Source organism: Aphis gossypii, chromosome 3 (genome assembly GCF_020184175.1).
Source record: "Aphis gossypii isolate Hap1 chromosome 3, ASM2018417v2, whole genome shotgun sequence".
NCBI classification, from domain to species: domain Eukaryota; kingdom Metazoa; phylum Arthropoda; class Insecta; order Hemiptera; family Aphididae; genus Aphis; species Aphis gossypii.
In genome coordinates, this window is record NC_065532.1 from 18,216,740 (window position 1) to 18,238,411 (window position 21,672).

Here is a 21,672-nt window from a genome sequence, read left to right on the forward strand (position 1 = left end):
TTAAAAATAATATAATATTATTATTTAAGCCTTAGATTCTAAGGGTTAGGTAACTCCATAGATTTTTATTAGTTTAATAATTTTAAAGTTACAACTTCAAAACGTTTATAATAACTCACTTTTAAATTATTAATTTAATAAAAGCCTAAGAGATGATGGAGGTCACCCGTGGCCGAGTGGTTTGAACTAATGTTCTGGGCTTGATTTCGAGGTAGCCAAAGGGCATTTTTGTGTGTGCTGGCATCAGAACTCCGGAGCAAGCCGGCCAGTAATTACTAATACCCCCACTGGGCCAACTCCTTGGGTAGTTAAACTTGTCTAGTTCTTAACACCTTGACATGTGAAATGGGTCCAGTTCCCAATAAGTATGATGTCACTTGGAAGGTAAAAAGGAGGATGTAAAACAGTTGATATATATATTTTTTTATAAAAGCGTATGAGATGCCTTAGGTAATATTCTTATCATTAATTTTAACCTAACAGATATTACTCCAATATTAATACTAACATAAAATGGATTCTGCTTAACACTAATTTGCTATTGTTGTATGTATACAAGCCAAAGACAACACATATGTATGGATGCTTTTTAACAATTATTTCCTTCAAAACTAAAGACACATGATGATTTTTAAAGAACTTGAAAGTTTGGTTTTGCAAACGAATTCTTAAGAAACAGAATGACCTAATAATAAACTCATTTATCTTTTTATTATATCTGTTCTGACCATGAATTGTCTAGGTTTGAGTTCTAGGTTCCCTATGCATACCCTTTTAAATTTTTTTTTACTTTTCATTCGTGATGTTTTGTATGGTTATGGATGCTTATTATTATTAAAATATAAATTAACATAAACAATTTGGGGGTACTAAGCACACCAAGGAATTAAACCTTCATTGTATTTAGTACATTATTTAGATTTGTAAAAAATGTAATGATTAAATGAATACACGTGTCGAGTGACATGCATGAAATAGTTTCAGACCACTATGATTTGTGAACTACATAAGATATAGATCTCTTATCCCTAATTTTTATTATTATAAAATAAAAACTAAAAAAATTATACTAAAAATCAATTGGAGAAATAAATAGTGTATAGTTTATTAAACACAATAATAAAGCTAAACATTAGTTACATCCATATTTAATTCAATTTCAAAATGGACTTATATATACATATATATATTTATTTTTTAATGCACTGAGGACATTGTAATGGTATATTATTTATAATCTATAAAATTTGACTATAACATAAATTAAAAGACTAGTTACATTTATAACTTACATAATGGATTTAAATATAAATATTAAATAGTAATAAATACAAATTAATTAAAATCAAATAATATATTTTTAAATAAGAATATTATGAATTAGAATAAAAATCAATGATTTACATTTAAAAGTAGCAGGTGCAAAAAGAAAAAATATATTAAAAATTAAAATTGTACACAACTCACAAAATTGTTATGCCAATTATGATATTTATTATTAATATTAAAAGCTTTGACACAGTGATACATACAATTAATTATTGATGGAGAAGTGATAGTTTTAGAATATATCTGTTTAAAATTGTATAAATTAATTTCATGTTGTATTATCAGATAAGGAAACATTAGTAGTACTTCATATTATTAAATAATATAGTAACAAATAGATGGGTAATTACTAATACAAATAGTAAGCCTTCATTAGCAAAATAAATATTAATTGAGAGGAAATGAAGGTGAAAAATAAAATATACAAAAGTCAGTATGACACTATGATAAATTTTTGTTTTCTACTAAATATTTTATTTACATTAAACCAATGTATTGCTTTAAAAGATTGATTTTCATGGACCTTCACCGTAATATAAACGAACAATATATTATGATAAGAAAAATCAACGGTGTTACTTAACTAAAATTTTATAAATGTCTAATTTGTACAGTTTAATAGCAATTCAAATAGTGTTATTCATCAGAAAACAAATGTTTTGTTTTAACATTTATAATAAAAATTCAAATGGCTTAAGAATATGAATTAAATTACATTTGTTTTATTAAATTTATACATTTATATTTCCAATATCAAAAATATATTGGTATTCAAATTTAAAAAAAAGTATTTCTTACATTCTATTATTGTAACATAAATTGTACATTCTTTGTTTTGTTAATGTAAAATTCTTATTAGCAACGTTTCCATTTTCTCTGTTCATAAACTGAAACAATCCAAACACAAAAATGTTAATCAAAATGATAAAAATAATGTAGATACAAGTCAGTCCATTTCATCTAGGCAGTTATTGACTGCCATGCCCACGCCCCTGCCAAGATGAAACAGATCCTAAATTAATGCCGCACATAAAATCCCTCGAGTTTTGCACCAAAAGGGTGAATTATTCAATTGTTCAGACTAGAAGACATAATACAAACTAATATTAAACATAAAATAAGGGAAGTTTAAACATGCTAATAATGTCATGTAAACATAATATAAGCAAATCGAGATTTTTGAGAATAAAAAAAAATTAATGGTAGGAACATACCTACGGTTGGATATAGTGTTGGGCCGATGTCGATCTGCCAATAGGATAAGATACCAAAGGCTGCGAGTTAGTTGGCTGCGGCAGGGGCGGCGGGCCAGATCCAGATACAACAGGTGGTATCTGAATTGGAGCCATGGAGACGGTAGCTATGGACACGGGTGTGCCGGCCGCAGCCACCGCCGCCAAGCTGACTGGGACTGTGGTCACGGTGCGTATAGCGCTCACCATTTGCTGGGTGCTGCGTAGGGGCGCTTGTTCATTTATGCGCAGCTGTGCATTTTGCTCCAACAAAAATTCGTTAGTCGCTTGCAATTCCTCATTGCGCTTTTTCAACTCAGCCACACGCTTGCGCAACATTTCCACCTCATCTTGCAACAGCCAATAAGGCTGTTGATGCACAGGCCCAGGTGGCGCGGAAAAGTCCATGTCGCGATTGGGGAATGGGCGCCCTAGCGGCATTCTGTTGTCAAATTCGTAGCGCCTACGCTTGGGATCGGGCTCTTCATCAAAATCAAAGCGTCTGCGGAACAACTCATTACCGAAGTTAGGTGGCATCGCTGGCTGGGGTGAATTGAAAGGACCATTAGGACCTCTAACAGGTACATCAAGTGGTTGATCTACATGACGAAATTTACAATGAGCTTGGCTACGATGGCAATTGCCTTTTAAATAATCTTTACAAATAGGTATATCATCAGAAGGAGGCGCACCAGTTATTTCAATTGTTCTCAACACTTCTGGTGCCATACGTCCGGTCCGATTATAATACTCCTCATCCTCTCGAGAACAATGAATGAAACGGCAGTCATGTCGACTACACTTGCCATTTTGAAAGTCATGGCAAAATACATATTTGCGCTTATCCTCTTCGACAGGAGGATGAAAAAATTTGCAAGATTTGCCTCTATTGCACACATTGCGCATGAAATCACGACATACATTGTCATTTGTTTCTGATTCCTGATCCTTTTTCCCCTTCATCCCTGCGATTTCAGACTATTATACAATTTTGTATGCACTTAGCATTTCAAAATCTAAAATTTGGTTTAATACAGCATATCATAACTATTTAAATTTAATTATATTATTTAAATAATGACAATTATTATAGAATTAGTCTAATTAATATTTTTAGAAAATTATGGAAACAAAATTAATAAACATACCAGAAAGTATTTGAAGTTTAAGCATTTCATATCAAGATGGTCAACGAAAGAAAAAAAACAATTCGTAATAAGTCTAAATCTTGAACATTTTTGCAAGCATTATAAATACCAATTACCTACCCAACTTCAGTAAATCATTGCCAAATAATAATTATTAACACAGTTAATAGGTATAATATATACTCGCTGCGTAAATACTCAATTTATCGGCGCAAATTACGCGCAGTGCCAATGGAAAATTCGATGGCCGGGTAATGCGCGTGCGACGTTGGCAGTTCATAAAATCTAAAATATGTATGTGAAAATATATTTGAACGACCGGCGTTGGACAGTTGTAGATATCGCCCAAATGTCCACTAAAACTAAAGACAAGGTCTCTAACAATTGAAGCGGCTTAGCGCGAAATGTCGTAAACGACAATTAGGGAAAGTATTGTGCATAATAATAATAATAATGGAACATTGTAATAGTTGTTAATACTTTACCTTTTGAGGATTATTTTTACAAAAATTAAACCAAAGTTCCAATTAATTATAACAATGTACAAACACTATTATTACTGTACTCAGATCAACTCTATTCTTTTTCTATATAATATAGAAAACTATGTAATTAATTTATAGGTAACTTAGTGACAGTTAATACGGTTAACTCGAATATCAAAACTTGAATGTTTACTTAAGCTCAATTAGTGTTTTTACAATACAAAAGTATAGCGTATATTTTTTATACCACTTTTAGTAATAATAATAATTAATATTATATTAAACTCAAAATGGAAAAATAATCAATGACCTTTGGGGCGTGGCTTAGTAAGATGTAAACATTTAGAGTTTTTGTTCCAAGTAGTCCTGGAGGAAAAACGAAGATTTTTTTAATTCGTTTAAAATAATATTTACCTATATATTGTATCTGTGATATTAACTATTTATCTTGTTCTTCTTTTAAATAATGCGAAATATATAGGTAAGACTAAAGTGATTTATTACAGTGGCGGCGCGAGGTAAAATTTATATGTGGGCGAAGTAGACGAGGCCCTTTTTTTAAATTTTTTTAATACACATTTAAGTAACAATAGTTATTTAATAAATATTAAGATTTACAATTTTTTAAAACAATAAACTCTAATTATTAACCTTTTATTTGCAAAGTAGTCAATATAATTTTATTTATACATAATTATAAAATTAAATACATATTTTTTTAAATTAATAATACTGTTAGAAGTTTCATTTTTTTTTTATTTACAAGAAATGGACTTTTCAGCTTTTTGCTTCACTAAATGTTTTAAGTATATCTTCGTAATTTAAATTATTTGCAATTTTCGTTTCAATGGACAAAACTGCTAATGCTGAGAGTCTTTCCTGTGTCATTGTATTTCGTAGGTAATTTTTAATTATTTTAAGCTTCGAAAAACTTCTCTCTGCTGAAGCTGTACTGACAGGAATAGTAAGCATAATTCTGACTGTTATATAAACATTTGGATATATTTCTTGTAAATTATTTTCTATTATGTATTTGATGAGTTGTTTTGCATCCTCAATAAAGTCTGGTAGACTTGAAATTATGAGTTGTAATTCTTCGTATAATTCAAATGATTGAATGTCGCTCTTTTCACCCTCTTGAAGAACTGTACCTAAATCACAACAATGCTTATAAATATCTTCTTTGGAAATGGATCTTAAAATATTCATATCATAAATAAAACCAAAATATTCAAAGTATTCATTCAATGATTTAAATCTCCATTTAATGTCATGTAGAATTCCATCAATCATGCTGTTAAAAAAGTCAACTCTAAACTTTTCTTCACCATTCTCTATAGGTTCATCAGTGTGTTCACTGTTCATACCTAAACATTTTTTTCAATATATTTAATCTTGAGATTGAAAATAAACTAGCCATCTGCGATGTTGAATTTCGCCATTACTTAATTTTCTTGTATAGTGGAAGTTAGAAAAATGTCTCTTATTACTGTCTAAAAGATAATTTTCATCGCAAATATCTAGCATCTGTTGTGGACCATGTTGAACTAAATCGTGACGCTGTGAACCTGATAACGGAAACACCCATTTCCCTGGGTCTAAACTCATTAATGGTTCACTTAAAACAATTTCTGGTTTGTGCATCTCTAAATCGCTAATATTATTTATATTAGAGTTAACACAAAGAGTAATGTAATAACGCAAAAATAAAGAAATTAAAAATAAGAATAAGTAAAAATAATATTAATAGTAAAGGTAAAAATATTAATATGTTGATTAATATTTTTATTTTTATGAAAAGTAATTGTTTGATTTAAGCGAAGTAGTTTAAATAAATTGTATCGGCAATCACAAGGGACACAAGCCTTGAATGATTGCCTCAAATATATTTATAAGTTATTAGAAATTTATCGATTATTTTAGCCTATGTTTTATCACTTTAAATTTGCGGAATCACCTTCCTCCTGATGGTCGGAGGGTTCTCGAGGTCGTGCTTCGAGAACGATCAAGTAAACTCTATAATACTATTATTATTTAAAGATGGATGCGCATGCACCTTACCTTGTCCGCAGCTGTCTATGGTTGCAGTCGACGTAACAAGGATAGAGTTTATTGAATTTTTTAGCACTCAAAAAAGAAATAACTAAACACTTTAACAAATTTCGTTATAGAAAAAAGAAACAGTAAAGTTGTCGTAGGCAATGTCCTTTGAGTGGTTGCGTGTAAGTCTGCTGTGCTCCTGCACTTGTCTGTTTTAGTGGTGCTCGTGCACTTATATGACGTTTTGGATGTGCTCGTGCACTTCTCGCTATGGAGGGTGCTCATGCACTGATGAGAGGAGACGATTTAGGCCAGGTCCGCCAGAGCCATCGGCGGCCCGATCAAAGGTGTCGGTGTCCCCAAAGAAAATTGTCTTTTTCCCTGGTGAAAGCGACCCTGACCGGACCATCCCCCGTCTCCGGCGGCACATGAAAGAAGTTGCATGTGTTGCGCTGTACCGTTATAATCCCGTACAGTGTCCTGTACGAGACTAGATAATAGGAATCGTTCCAATCACCAGTGACTTGATTTATTGGGGTTATTTTAGATTTTATTACATGCGTGCGACAACTCGACCGTTATATATTTTATTAAATGAAAATAACGACTTTACAAAAATCATGATATGTAGAATTGAGCATATCATTACAGTAATTTCTTTATTTTCAAAAGTATTTATTGGCGGAGAAGTTTCAAGATCAGACTTAGTTTCAACTTCTTTTGTCAATTCTTCATTGTATTTTGAAATTTTATTGGATAAATTTCCTTCATTTAAATCCATTTTGGCATTAGGTTCGTCTAAGTCTGTAGTTGTTGATGTACTGGTTTTGTTTAGAAATTTCATCATACTAGTACTCATAGCTTGGTTCACTTGCATCATTTCAGCTTTTCTCTTTCTTTTGGAAGCACCAGATTCCCATTTCTTCCGACCAGTATTCTCTGTCTCTACTAGATCCAGACATGATACCTACATATGGATAGTTAATTATATTTTAATAATAAATTATTATGTAATATTTATAAAATTATGTATGAGAAGTGTTAAATACAAATAATATTCGATTACAAATTATAATTATTTACTAGTTCTTAAAGTTTTAACTAATACTTCCAATACAACATACTAAAATATATTATTTCCATACTTCCCTATTATAAAAAATTATTATTATATATCTATTTTGTCACAATAAATCGTTTTCCATGCTGGTTATGTTATTTTCATATTATAATAAAATCATTTTATAACTAATATCATAAAACAAAAAAAAAAACAATGGAAAATGTAAACACAATTAATAAAGTTTTATACTTACAACTTAGGTACGTGTGGTATGATTTTTGCTTCGTTAAATATTATTAAATTGAATATAATTTTCGGTAATCGATCGATACAGAAACGAGGATAAAACACAACCAATTGAACTAACAACAACAGTCAAAATTAAATTACGTTATCGAGTGTAGATAAAATCGGTTCGCTGAATCGGTCAGTCTGGCCCCGATAACGCGGTTTATATATTAATTATTGAATAGTCGCGGTCGTTTGCCGATCGGCAACCAACAAAACGCATAGTGTGATCTGGTACTTTTAGTAATGACTAAATATGACGAAATATAACATTTATGCTTATGATTTTTTTTTTTACAATAAAATAATTTCATGGATACAAAAATTTTTGTATAGATACTTCTCCCATATTTTTCTATGGTTAATTATTATAAGTCCCTTTGGAACTCGAGGCCGTGAGCAATGGTCCACTCCGCCCACGCCTAGCGCCGCCAATGAGTGATTATCATAATTCAATTAATTTTGCACCGGTGGAAATTTAATACGTTAAAACTGTAAAGAGTTAAGATCGATAAGCCAAAGTGAAATAAGCCGAATATACTTAATCAAAAGCCTACTATAGACTATAAGTATGTATTATACATACGGACTGGGATACAATCGGCCCACTACCTATTCTGAAAAAAAAATCGCTCCTATAATTAGAAAACAAATTCAAAAAGCAACTATTTATTAACACATATAACATTAACATATAAATATTAATTATAACCAGAGCATATATTAATGCAATATAAAAATATAACATTAAAAAAAAAAATTGAAAATTGAGTGTATTATTATAAAAACCACAACGATTACCTATAATCTACGTGTAAAAAATATACATATAAAAAAAGAAGTCCTGACTGATTGATTCGCAGTAGTCAAAGTACATTAAACACTGTGTGTAGCTTAAGACTGAAATTGTTCACGGTAAGGGATGGCAATAAGAAAGGATTCTCCGAAATTCGCATTTTAAAGAGGGGTTCACACAGGTATTTGTCGGCTGACGAAAAAACAAATATTGTCTTGTTTGTATATAGGGTTGTCACTGGTTACAGAAAACAAAATAGTAGTCACACGATTGGATACAATAAATTTTAGACCTGTACTCTACGTTCGGTCAAAACCACTGTCATCGCCACTGCCGTCCAAACGACTTTGAATTAAAAATCATACACGTTTCAACCACGTTTGAGACAGAGAGTAAATCCGAATTAAATATTATTTATTAATCTGTAGCGAGCAACACCACCGCCACCGCCCCTTGCGGGTTCGATGTAGATAGTAAGACGGTATAATATAATAACATGTGTTCGATTTGTGATGTAGGTCGCTGCGTACAGTATTATTTTTTTACGTCGCGTTTCCCGGGAGACGCAGTGTTGTTTACCTGACACGAAATTTGGACCAATCTTCGTATATCTATATCGTATAATTTATAATTATAATTATAATTTATAATTTCGTATAATCAACATCATGCACTCAATGGACGACTTCGGATCAATATTAAAGATGATCGTGGACGAGTCGGTACAGTTCGCTGTGGCCGCAGCGAGCTTGTTAAATGTGTTATGGTCCGCGGTGATCGTCACCGCAATTCTGACAGAGAATATCCTCAACGTGGCCATTGAAGCCACGACGGACGAACCCTGTCGCCAACCAAAAACGTCGGTCCGGTTGACTGTGATAACCATCTTCGCGTTGGGGCTGTGGTGGACGTACTTCGGTATCGTGGTCGGTCCCGTGTGTTCTGTGATCGGTCGACCCTCGGCCTCGATAATCCGAAAATTGCTCAGGGCCGCCTGTGCAGTGGTCTTCGGATGACGTCCAGTAATTGAATAATTTTAAATCCTTTTAATCTATAAAAAAATATTTATTTATTAGAATATTTTCTACGAAGTTTTTTAAATAATAAAACAAGGAAATTAAATTTATTAAATTTATTTTTATTTTTAATCAAATCGTTTAAAAATATGGTCGATTATTTCTTGTCTGTCTATATTCTAAATACTTATATCTGATAAAATATAATGATTATAATATACCTAATATATTATATTTCCGTTGTATGTTATTTTGTTTAAATAGTTACGTAATATTTTTAGACTTGTGCCAAGTAATACGTACGTATTATATTGTATCTACTACTTATATTAAAACAATTTATACTGTTTCATTGACTTGGAGGTAGGTAGGTATTCAATTATGTTTAAATCGCCGAACTCGTGCGGACATCATCTGGTTTCAATAAAACAACTATATTCAAAGAAAACAGACAAGAAATAATCGACCATATTTTTAATAGTACAGTCAAATTAGACGAAAAAAGAGGTTCAGGCGTTCAGCTAGGAAAAATTCCCACTATAGCTGAATTTTGGTACACATCTTTTATACATTGTTGTTGACTTATCTAATATATCTCAGTCCGCGGTGTAGATCATGGCTAAATAACATGGTATGTTGTCAAAATCATAGATATTAAAGAATGAATAGGCCATCGCTATATTAATCGTATAGAGGGAAGTGTGCCGGAATGGGGAAGAGAGAAAGACAGATTTTATCAATGCCTCTCACTCTAGCAGAGGTCTTATCATAAATTATATTTTGTGAACTTACATATTACACTAATATTATAATATTGACAAATAATGAAATAACAAATAAAGCTATATCTTATACTGATCTATGAAATAAACACTGAGATAGATAAGAATATACTGGAGCGCGGACTCGCCACTCGCCTATGCTCGTATCAAGGTGTATTGATCAATACACCTTGGCTCGTATGTTACGAAAAACGAGCCGACGTATTTTTCGTTACCCCCACTCCTTTATGGCAAGAAATTGAACTGCCATACCAATAACATTGAAAGACTACACATTTTAACTTGACACAATTCTGGGATAAATGGTCGTATTACGTTAACTTTGATATCAAAATTTTTGTTTATATGTATACTTCAAACTTGTATTTACAAAAAATAAAAACTCTGAACATTTTTATTTATTTTTGTAATAACTCAGGTTTTTTGAGTGGGAATCTAGATAATAAAATTAGAGTTTTAATTGGAAACTAATTTATATTTTATTACAGCAGTTATAGAATCTATTAATTGCAATAAACAGCATTATTTTAAATTAAAAAATTAAAAATATATTTATCAAGACTACCTACATTAAATTAAAAATATAATAATTAGATAATATATTATTCACCTATGGAATTGAATAGATTTTAATACAAAACCATTTTTATATGGAAATTAACTTAAAGTCTCAATTACCTTATATAATTAATAAAATGTTATTAGTAAATACACAAAACAAAAATAGTGAATACTATGCATGAGATAAGCGTATTAGATTTTATAATAGTAGTCTAATATCTCTAATAGTTAGCCATAGGCAGGGCCGCAGCTACACATTATTCTAGGAAGGGCAAGCTCTAATTTTGCCGCCTCTCTTTCCATCACTCAGCCCCAATAATTTACATATTTTGCCGCCCCTAAAAATTTGCCGCCCGGGGCAAAATACCCCCCTAGCCCCCCCCCCCTAGCTGCGGCCCTGGTCATAGGTACACAACATCAGAAAACAATGCCTTTATTATGATAATTATTTTTATTTATTTCAATTATTTGAAATTTTTTACCACCATTTAAACATTTTTTAAAATTATATACAAATGACATCTATTTTATTTTATGTTATTTTTATTATGATTAATCTCTTATAGATACTTCAAATGTATATTTTATACCTATAGTTTAAAATATTTGGTGTATTATTTTATTAAATATTATTATGATATAAAAGTATAATATACAAATTATTAAACGAATATTTTATATAAAATATATTATAAATACCTATGTCAAAAAAGGGTTACATAATTAAATTGATATAAAGGTACATTATAAAATTTAAAAAAAATGTATTTAGTTGGTACTGGGCTTTTTTTTCCATGATTCATTATAAATAATATAAATTATAATATGGTATCGCATGACGAGGATTATACTATTTATACTACAGCGTGGGCAATTTTGTTTTTAATAAAAATGTTGTTCAGAGTTTTTATTTTTATTTTTTGTAAATACAAGTTTGAAGTACACATAAAAACAAAAATTTTGATACCAAAGTTAACGTAATACGACCATTTATCCCAGAGTTGTGTCAAGTTAAAATGTGTAGTCTTTCAATGTTATTGGTATGGAAGTTCAATTTCACAATTCCAATTTCAAGTTCAATGTTTGCGCTCCTGTATATTATTTTCTATCTCAGTCGTGGAAATAAATGAAATTATTAATCCTATTAATCCTAATTCTGTTATCTATTTGTGTTAAGACGTCCTGTCGTTCTCTATAACCTCAAAATATTTTTTAATTCATGCCCGTATGATAAGCACACAGATATATAAAAATATATCTGTGGATAAGCACAAATGGCCTATCCATTCTTTAATATCTATGGTCAAAATCACGATGTAGAGAACATCGAGATGTATATTATACTATATAGTTTATATATCCCGATGGTAGAGAAGAGAAGAGAAGGTGATAACACTCCGTGAAAAAAGTGGCTTATTATTTTCCGACGGCACTATTTTAGTTAACACGAATACCACCAGGCACCGCCACAGTACTCGAAGGCCGGTTACGTTAATTATTTCCTATTAAGGTGCATTGAAAATGAACTTTATAATATAATAATATTGTTCAAATTTCATAATTCATATGAAATATGAATATATCATACTAGCAAGTTGAAATAAATAAAAATATTATATATGTATAGACACGAATTAATAAAATAAATATTTAATAGACTAAACAAAATGTATGAACATTTTTAAATTTAAATTAGATAATTACTAAATAGTTCCACAATATATTATTATAATACGGTACTAATAATTTTGTTTAAACTATGATAAATTATTTGTACATGCAATACCTAATTTTAAGTTATTTTCAAGATATTGATATTAATGCTTTAAATATTATAATTTAAAATAAAAATTATTAATAATATTATATTATATTATTAATTATAGTTACTATAAATAATAAATAACTATTATTATTTATTATGTTAATTCAATTTTAATCTTTTGTAAAAATATATAATATTATTTATATTTGCATAGTTTGTAAAAAATACTACCCAAATCAGGATATAATTTATAAGTCATAAGTTATAGGACTCATAACGCTCATTACTACATGGATAATAAACATTTACTTAAAAATGTTTTATGCACATGAGAATTGTACACAATTGAGACAAATGAAACATTTACAATTTAAATTAAAAACAAAATAAATATATTATAAGTAAAGCTAAAAAATTACATTAAAAACTAGGTATTTGACATTTTGTTGTATGAACTATTATAGGATATTGAACTGTTAAATATTTGGGAAAGGAAGATTCCACGTAAAGACAAAAAGAATTGTAGTAAGGATTTTGTTTGTGCACTTCATTTTCAATTAAATGATATTGAAATTATTACCTTTGTAATGATTTGTGTATTGTTAAATACAATATTGCTATACTTTCCAACTGTCGACAACTAGGCAATTAAATAAAATATTTCATATACCTACCAATAAATATGCATATAATAATATTTTAGATATATTGAAATATTTATGAAGAGGTATCAATACAACGTAAGTATTAAATTAGAAGTAAATATAATAAAGTAAGTATATTATATAAATAGTTTTGAGTTTCTTGCAAAATATAGAAATTATTACCTTTGTAATGAGTTGTATACCTACCTACTGTTAAATGCAATATTGCTATAATTTCCAACTGTCAACTTATATATATATAGGCAGTTGAATAAAATGTTTCATATACCATTATAATATATGTATAGGCACACACAGGTATTTTTTATCTTAAATGAAATATTTATTTATTTATACATTACGATTTAATGAAAATAATGCATTATTGCATAGTGGTTATAATGCTAAATTATTGAAATATTAAATAACAACCGGCCTTCGATGCTTGTGGTGCCCCCTGTGGATATTATTTAAACTAAAAAATTGCCGTCGAAAAATAAGCCACTTTTTTTCTTTCAATCAAGTCGAGTGTTATCACCTTCTCTTCTCTACATCGTGGTCAAAATCATAAACTAAGATAATATGGACTGGTAACGATCTATTCTGGTCGGCGGGTGGTAGTGGTGCGGTCACGTTTTAGTACGTAGTTTCTTAGGTGGGGGAATTTAACGGGCCCCAGCGATCCTAGGATTGTTTATCGTAACTAATACAAATCCGACGTCAGACCACCGGACGGTGGTCGTGGTTTAAGTTTTTCAAATATTCAATTTCAAACTGGTTGTCTAACTGTAATAAAATTTCGAAATTAATAGGTACCTATGTATATTGTAACATTAGTATAATGTTTATTGTGTATTTCATATTAAATAACATAAAATAGCAAATTATTCTTCAACTTCATTAGATAAAAATACTTAAATAAATACAAAAGTCAAAAAGTTAATATTAAAAATTTTAAACTTATATTTTATTCTGTCATATACATAAATAAATAGGTGTTAGGTACCTATTTGTTAAAATTTATGTTTAACAAATTATAGTAATCATAGATTTAATGTTTAACTAATTTTTATTTTTTTTTCAAGAAACTGCTTTTTTTTAAGATCTCTATTTTGTAATGCTGTGTGTTGTCTCATTCTCATCGTTATATAATATGTTATAATATATGTCATGATTTCTGTTTTATGTTCAGAACATGGGAACCCAGTTAAATGTCCATTTTTCAATAACACATCATCAACATAGTTTTGAAAAACATGTTGACTATAAGAATATTTTTCAAAAGAATCCTCAATTGCTAAATTTAGTTTAAAAAAACCTTGGTTGGGATGTATCAAACCTCCTTTAGATTTAATATTAGTTAAAGTTGCCTCAGATATTGTTGAAGAGTTCCCTGCTAAATATATAAGTATAATGTAAGTTTGTGTGTATACCCATTTTAAAATTGTTTTTATTTACATTAGCTTAATATCTAACCTTTAAGAATTGCCATTATACAATTATTGCATTTTGTATGGTTTGATATTTTTCGACTTACATATCCACATAATATATAATAAATTATACACTCTTTTACAGATGATTTACAGTAATCATGGTCAAAAATGTCATCAGCCTCCCACATATCACTATTTACAATATCATCAATTCTAGAAGACAATTTTTGAAGTTTTGTGAATCTCAATGATTTCATTGATTTTTTAATTCGCCCATTTTACCAGAGACACCAAGCTCACTCCACAACCTTCTGTTTGTTGAACTTGCATCATTTACTACACCATCAATCTTTGCTCCTGTATTCTCAAGAAGAGCTATAGCTTTTATTACCAATTGAGTAAGTACAACACCTAAAATTATCCCCATGATTTTGATATGACTAATGTACAACTGTTATTTTTCTGTTTTAGTTACCTTTTACTGATCCTTTTGATGCAAATACTGCAATTGGCTGAGTGATATTGGAGCCCAAGCTCTGGAACATCAATACTAGGCCGTGGTCAGCTTTTAGACCAGAATTTAAATTTGAATTATCTTCACTAAAATCCTCTAATCCACAATAAGTTAAGGTTTTGGTGTCAACATTAACACTTTCACGTAAAAACATTTCATCAAAAAGAAGAACTCTGTGTTTTTCAGTATCACTTAAAAGACTCATTTTAGTTTTGAACAATTTAAAAAATTTATCATCAAAGCCACAATTCGATTTGACCATTGTTAAATAGTTACGTGATAAGTTAAGAATGCCCTCGATGCGAGTAATCAACGTGAGGAACTCCTCGTAAGTCAACACTTGTTGACCGATAACATGTTTAAGGTGATTTTTAACGTTTTTGATTCCGGCCTCCCAAATGCCGCCGAAATGTGGCGCGGCAGGCGGGTTGAAGTGCCACGTACAAGATAAATGCGACGACAGACGGTCTTGGGCCTTGGTATCGCGAAACAAGGTTCTAAGCTGCCGCGCGGCGCCGACGTAATTCGTGCCGCAATCCGAGTAAATATTTGACGGAATACCACGTCGCGCGACGAACCGATGATCTAGAGCCGCGAGGAAAGCGTCGGTGCTGAGATCGGTTACAATTTCGAGGTGGACGGCCTTAACGGTCATATAAACAAATAATGCTAGGTACACTTTAACCGATTGCGCATTTCGGCGTGGATGCTCTTTAACGAGGAACGGTCCCCCGTAGTCCATGCCGACGTGTGAAAATGGTCGATGACGCTGCACGTGATAAGATGGTAGATGGGCCATAATCGGTTGAGGGCGGACAGCTTTATGACGGGTACACGGGACGCACGCAAAAATAACACGTCGAATTGCGGCGCGACCCGACAAGATCCAAAACTTTTGACACAACATTGATAGTACCAATTTTGATCCGCCGTGCAAAAATGACAAATGGTAGTGGCGAATGATCAACTCGGTGAGGCGTGAGGACCGCGGTAACAAAATCGGATGCTTCGCATCGTAACTGATGCCGGAAAAACGCAAGCGGCCTCCTACTCGTACAATATAGTTGTCGTCGATGTATGGTGCTAATTGTGCCAAATAAGGTGGCGTTATCATAGATTTGTTTTTTAACGCTTTAATCAGATCCGAAAAATAGTGTTGTTGTGTACGCTGTACGACGATTGACAAAGAGCGTTTTCGCTCGGCAAACGTAATAGGACCGACGCGGAGCGGTTGTCGTCGTAGACGATGAGACAGATAACGCGAGACGTAACATAGTACTCGTAACATTTTTTCGAATGACGAAAAGCGACTAATGAAATCCAATGATGACGGATGAACGTTGACGGCTAACGTCGCGACGGTATTTGGCCGAGTTTCGGGCAATTGGCTCGGGGCGAGCGTGGCAAATTTGAACGACGGCCATTGGTCTTCAGAAAGTCGTATGAACTCCGGACCGTTCCAATAGATAGACGAAGACAGCATTGATTTTGGCAAGAGTCCACGGGAGGCTGGATCTGCGGGATTGTCGATCGTTGATACGTAATTCCAGTGGCAATCCGGTAGTAAATGACGTATTTTGGCGACCCGATTGGTCACAAAAATTTTAAAATGTTTTGGATCCGATATTAGCCACGACAAAACAACTGACGAGTCCGACCACGCTCGCAGACGAGATATAGACACCTCGGTAGACAACACAGATCGAACGTGGTGAAGTGTCTGAGCCAACAGCAGGGCGCCGCATAGTTCCAATCGAGGTATGGACAGCGATTCGTCGGCGGCGGAGCTCTTCAGGGGGGCAACCTTGGTTTTACAGGTGATGATTTTGACGGAGATATCACCAGCGGCATTGACGAACCGGAGATACACGACCGCTGCATATCCTTTCATCGATGCGTCCGCGAAACCCAAAAGCTGAACGTCCTGATGATGGATAACGTCGATGTGACACCAAATAATTAAAAATATCTTTTAGCTAGGGTATGTTCATTACATTTTGAAACCACAGATTATGTAAAACCACAAATTCAAATAGTTCTTGGTTATTGTTTGCGCCGAAGCCGCTCCTGCGATTAGTGCGGTCGGCGGCAATGACTCGCGGGGTGCTGGGATAGGGAAGGGTACCCAAGATATTACAATAATAATAATAATAAATGAAGTATAATATTTACAATAATAACACATACATACAATAGTACAATCGTCCCGTCCGCTCGCCGCCTTGCGCTGTGGTCGCACTAAACCGCGTGTGAGGACTGCGGACAACGCGTTTTATTGTTAAGTCGTTGTTCCGCCTTTGTTCCTTTTCGGCCCTACACCTTGTGTGGCTGTCCCCGGCACCGGACATTTTTTTGGCTTTCGTTTGTCTGCCTTCTGCGAGCTGGCGAACAGGACATACACTTGGACTCGCTCGCCGTCTATGTACCTGAGGCTTTGTCCAACCAACCCGGCGTGCACTAGATGGGTAGCCATATCGCCACTTGTCGGCATCTCAGTGAAGAAACTTACGCGTGCAGGGCCGGATGAACTATTCTAACGTCCACAGCTGTGAACTCGCGGTGTGTATCGGCGGTGCCATATTGGAGCCAGGTCGTATTCGTTGTTTCTTGTGTTAATATTATTTATATATAGAAATATTGTGTTAGCGACAATTTGTTTGTTTCTTTTTTATTTTTTATTATACTCTAACTGTACTGATATTATCTGTAAGGGCCGAGGTACAGTGTGCCCTGGATTGGTCACACTGCACCTCGCGCCCACGTTACCGGCACGGACCGCGACGTCGAGCCGTCCAAAAGTCAGTCTTATTTTTGTAAAGGTCCGGCGACGCCGTCATCGCCGCTGCGTACCTCCGTACAACCGTTTGAACAGATTCTTACTCGTATCGAAACGAGTCCGTTTGTACTTTAGATTGTGTTATTTTTAAGTGACCGGTGACGCCGTTTACCGACACCGTGTCCTCCGGGAAACCGTTTTAAATGTTATAACAAATATAATAATTATATTTGTTTATTCTATCCGAACTAAATAGCTTGTTTTATTTATCTATTTATCCTGACCAGTCTCTGTTCTCCTTTGGGAATTATTTTTCTAACAATTGTCTATTGTGTATCTTACTGGGGCGCCTCTGATTGTACTATTGTATGTATGTGTTATTATTGTAAATATTATACTTCATTTATTATTATTATTATTGTAATATCTTGGGTACCCTTCCCTATCCCAGCACCCCGCGAGTCATTGCCGCCGACCGCACTAATCGCAGGAGCGGCTTCGGCGCAAACAATAACCAAGAACTATTTGAATTTGTGGTTTTACATAATCTGTGGTTTCAAAATGTAATGAACATACCCTAGCTAAAAGATATTTTTAATTATTTGGTGTCACATCGACGTTATCCATCATCAGGACGTTCAGCTTTTGGGTTTCGCGGACGCATCGATGAAAGGATATGCAGCGGTCGTGTATCTCCGGTTCGTCAATGCCGCTGGTGATATCTCCGTCAAAATCATCACCTGTAAAACCAAGGTTGCCCCCCTGAAGAGCTCCGCCGCCGACGAATCGCTGTCCATACCTCGATTGGAACTATGCGGCGCCCTGCTGTTGGCTCAGACACTTCACCACGTTCGATCTGTGTTGTCTACCGAGGTGTCTATATCTCGTCTGCGAGCGTGGTCGGACTCGTCAGTTGTTTTGTCGTGGCTAATATCGGATCCAAAACATTTTAAAATTTTTGTGACCAATCGGGTCGCCAAAATACGTCATTTACTACCGGATTGCCACTGGAATTACGTATCAACGATCGACAATCCCGCAGATCCAGCCTCCCGTGGACTCTTGCCAAAATCAATGCTGTCTTCGTCTATCTATTGGAACGGTCCGGAGTTCATACGACTTTCTGAAGACCAATGGCCGTCGTTCAAATTTGCCACGCTCGCCCCGAGCCAATTGCCCGAAACTCGGCCAAATACCGTCGCGACGTTAGCCGTCAACGTTCATCCGTCATCATTGGATTTCATTAGTCGCTTTTCGTCATTCGAAAAAATGTTACGAGTACTATGTTACGTCTCGCGTTATCTGTCTCATCGTCTACGACGACAACCGCTCCGCGTCGGTCCTATTACGTTTGCCGAGCGAAAACGCTCTTTGTCAATCGTCGTACAGCGTACACAACAACACTATTTTTCGGATCTGATTAAAGCGTTAAAAAACAAATCTATGATAACGCCACCTTATTTGGCACAATTAGCACCATACATCGACGACAACTATATTGTACGAGTAGGAGGCCGCTTGCGTTTTTCCGGCATCAGTTACGATGCGAAGCATCCGATTTTGTTACCGCGGTCCTCACGCCTCACCGAGTTGATCATTCGCCACTACCATTTGTCATTTTTGCACGGCGGATCAAAATTGGTACTATCAATGTTGTGTCAAAAGTTTTGGATCTTGTCGGGTCGCGCCGCAATTCGACGTGTTATTTTTGCGTGCGTCCCGTGTACCCGTCATAAAGCTGTCCGCCCTCAACCGATTATGGCCCATCTACCATCTTATCACGTGCAGCGTCATCGACCATTTTCACACGTCGGCATGGACTACGGGGGACCGTTCCTCGTTAAAGAGCATCCACGCCGAAATGCGCAATCGGTTAAAGTGTACCTAGCATTATTTGTTTATATGACCGTTAAGGCCGTCCACCTCGAAATTGTAACCGATCTCAGCACCGACGCTTTCCTCGCGGCTCTAGATCATCGGTTCGTCGCGCGACGTGGTATTCCGTCAAATATTTACTCGGATTGCGGCACGAATTACGTCGGCGCCGCGCGGCAGCTTAGAACCTTGTTTCGCGATACCAAGGCCCAAGACCGTCTGTCGTCGCATTTATCTTGTACGTGGCACTTCAACCCGCCTGCCGCGCCACATTTCGGCGGCATTTGGGAGGCCGGAATCAAAAGCGTTAAAAATCACCTTAAACATGTTATCGGTCAACAAGTGTTGACTTACGAGGAGTTCCTCACGTTGATTACTCGCATCGAGGGCATTCTTAACTTATCACGTAACTATTTAACAATGGTCAAATCGAATTGTGGCTTTGATGATAAATTTTTTAAATTGTTCAAAACTAAAATGAGTCTTTTAAGTGATACTGAAAAACACAGAGTTCTTCTTTTTGATGAAATGTTTTTACGTGAAAGTGTTAATGTTGACACCAAAACCTTAACTTATTGTGGATTAGAGGATTTTAGTGAAGATAATTCAAATTTAAATTCTGGTCTAAAAGCTGACCACGGCCTAGTATTGATGTTCCAGAGCTTGGGCTCCAATATCACTCAGCCAATTGCAGTATTTGCATCAAAAGGATCAGTAAAAGGTAACTAAAACAGAAAAATAACAGTTGTACATTAGTCATATCAAAATCATGGGGATAATTGTAGGTGTTGTACTTACTCAATTGGTAATAAAAGCTATAGCTCTTCTTGAGAATGCAGGAGCAAAGATGTTAAGTATTATTAATATGAATAATAACATAAACGTGTGTTTGTATTCTTTTATTGTCGACAATATAAATCGTAATGAAGTACATTATATTTCTACTCTAATGATCGATGGACAGTCCCCACCGATCGTAATGTGATATTTATGCTTACAATTAATATAAATGTTTATAGTATAAAATATTATAAATGCTGAATATGCAACAACTCTTTCCTTAAAAAAAAATTAGAATTAATTAAAAAATATATATAAAGTATTTGTATATTAATTAATAGCTATGTTAGTATTATTTTTGTATATAAATGATTTAATTACATTAGTCATAATCACTTGGAGAATATCGCTGAGGCGGTTTCCTAGATCTAATTGGTCTGGGTGTTTTATATATTATTGTAGGGTCTGGATTTTGATTTGCACACACTGTTTCGGCATTTTCAATATTTTCGTTTATATTTCTAGTGGGTGTAAGTGAAATAGAATTACTCGCTGGTGTCAGTGATTTATCAATAAGTAATTGATCATTATGTCTTTTCCAAATAGTTCAATCATCGAGCTCATGTGTATTGCAACTAATGGATTTAATAATTTTACCTTTTTGCCATTTATTGTTATTATTTCTACAATGTGTCCCGGGGCGAAGTGACCGGCCGCCGTCATATGAAAGTATACCTAAAATGACGAAGAAATAACCTTTAAAGTGGGGGTCTAACTCTTTTTTTTTTTGAGTTATGGGCAATTTAAGTTTTTTTAAACCAAACAAAAACTACCACGGATTTTTTTATGTTTCTCCGAAACTTTTCAACATTTTAACATAATTTTTTTTTTGTTTTAAATCTATTTAATTGTCCTTTCAACCAACATACGCAGTTAAAATCACAAAAGATCTGTAATGTTTAGCTGCGTATAACTCTGCGATTATGAAAGATATAAAAACCAAACTTATGAGGTAATCAAGCTATTATTCTGTAGAATAATACACAACCAAAATAACCCATACTAAATATTGAATTATTTTGAGTAATACGAGATTTATTTTTAAAAATTCCAACTTTTGATAAAAAAATTTAATTTTTTCA

General features: G+C 33.6%; 4 protein-coding genes across 12 annotated transcripts; 1 reads left to right on the top strand and 3 right to left on the bottom strand.

Annotated features, from left to right (window-relative positions):
- Positions 1–1,339: 1,339 nt before the first annotated feature.
- Positions 1,340–4,487, bottom strand: LOC114125441 (zinc finger CCCH domain-containing protein 10-like). 9 transcript variants are annotated; one of them, XM_050203077.1, is made up of 5 exons: positions 4,195–4,484; positions 3,710–3,833; positions 3,254–3,526; positions 2,548–3,160; positions 2,227–2,410 (listed from the first exon to the last, which is right to left on the bottom strand). In XM_050203077.1, exons 2-5 carry the CDS (start codon positions 3,732–3,734, stop codon positions 2,398–2,400), a joined length of 924 nt encoding a protein of 307 aa, XP_050059034.1. In that variant the 5' UTR covers positions 3,735–3,833; positions 4,195–4,484; the 3' UTR covers positions 2,227–2,397. The 9 variants fall into 9 exon arrangements, with proteins under 9 accessions (XP_027844892.1, XP_027844882.1, XP_050059034.1 ...); XM_050203076.1 differs by having other exon boundaries at positions 3,224–3,526; XM_027989091.2 differs by lacking the exon at positions 2,227–2,410 and adding an exon at positions 1,340–2,216 and having other exon boundaries at positions 2,769–3,526; positions 4,195–4,487.
- Positions 4,488–4,970: 483 nt separating this feature from the next.
- On the bottom strand, positions 4,971–5,812 carry LOC126551358 (uncharacterized). The gene has a single exon (XM_050204447.1). It carries the CDS (start codon positions 5,557–5,559, stop codon positions 4,972–4,974), a length of 588 nt encoding a protein of 195 aa, XP_050060404.1. The 5' UTR covers positions 5,560–5,812; the 3' UTR covers position 4,971.
- A 9,026-nt stretch (positions 5,813–14,838) lies between these two features.
- On the bottom strand, positions 14,839–17,590 carry LOC126550993 (uncharacterized). The gene is made up of 3 exons (XM_050203748.1): positions 17,417–17,590; positions 15,061–17,023; positions 14,839–14,996 (listed from the first exon to the last, which is right to left on the bottom strand). Exons 1-3 carry the CDS (start codon positions 17,588–17,590, stop codon positions 14,839–14,841), a joined length of 2,295 nt encoding a protein of 764 aa, XP_050059705.1.
- Positions 17,591–18,541: 951 nt separating this feature from the next.
- LOC114125425 (uncharacterized) lies at positions 18,542–20,479 on the top strand. Its single transcript, XM_027989061.2, has one exon. It carries the CDS (start codon positions 18,542–18,544, stop codon positions 20,477–20,479), a length of 1,938 nt encoding a protein of 645 aa, XP_027844862.2.
- Positions 20,480–21,672: the final 1,193 nt, after the last annotated feature.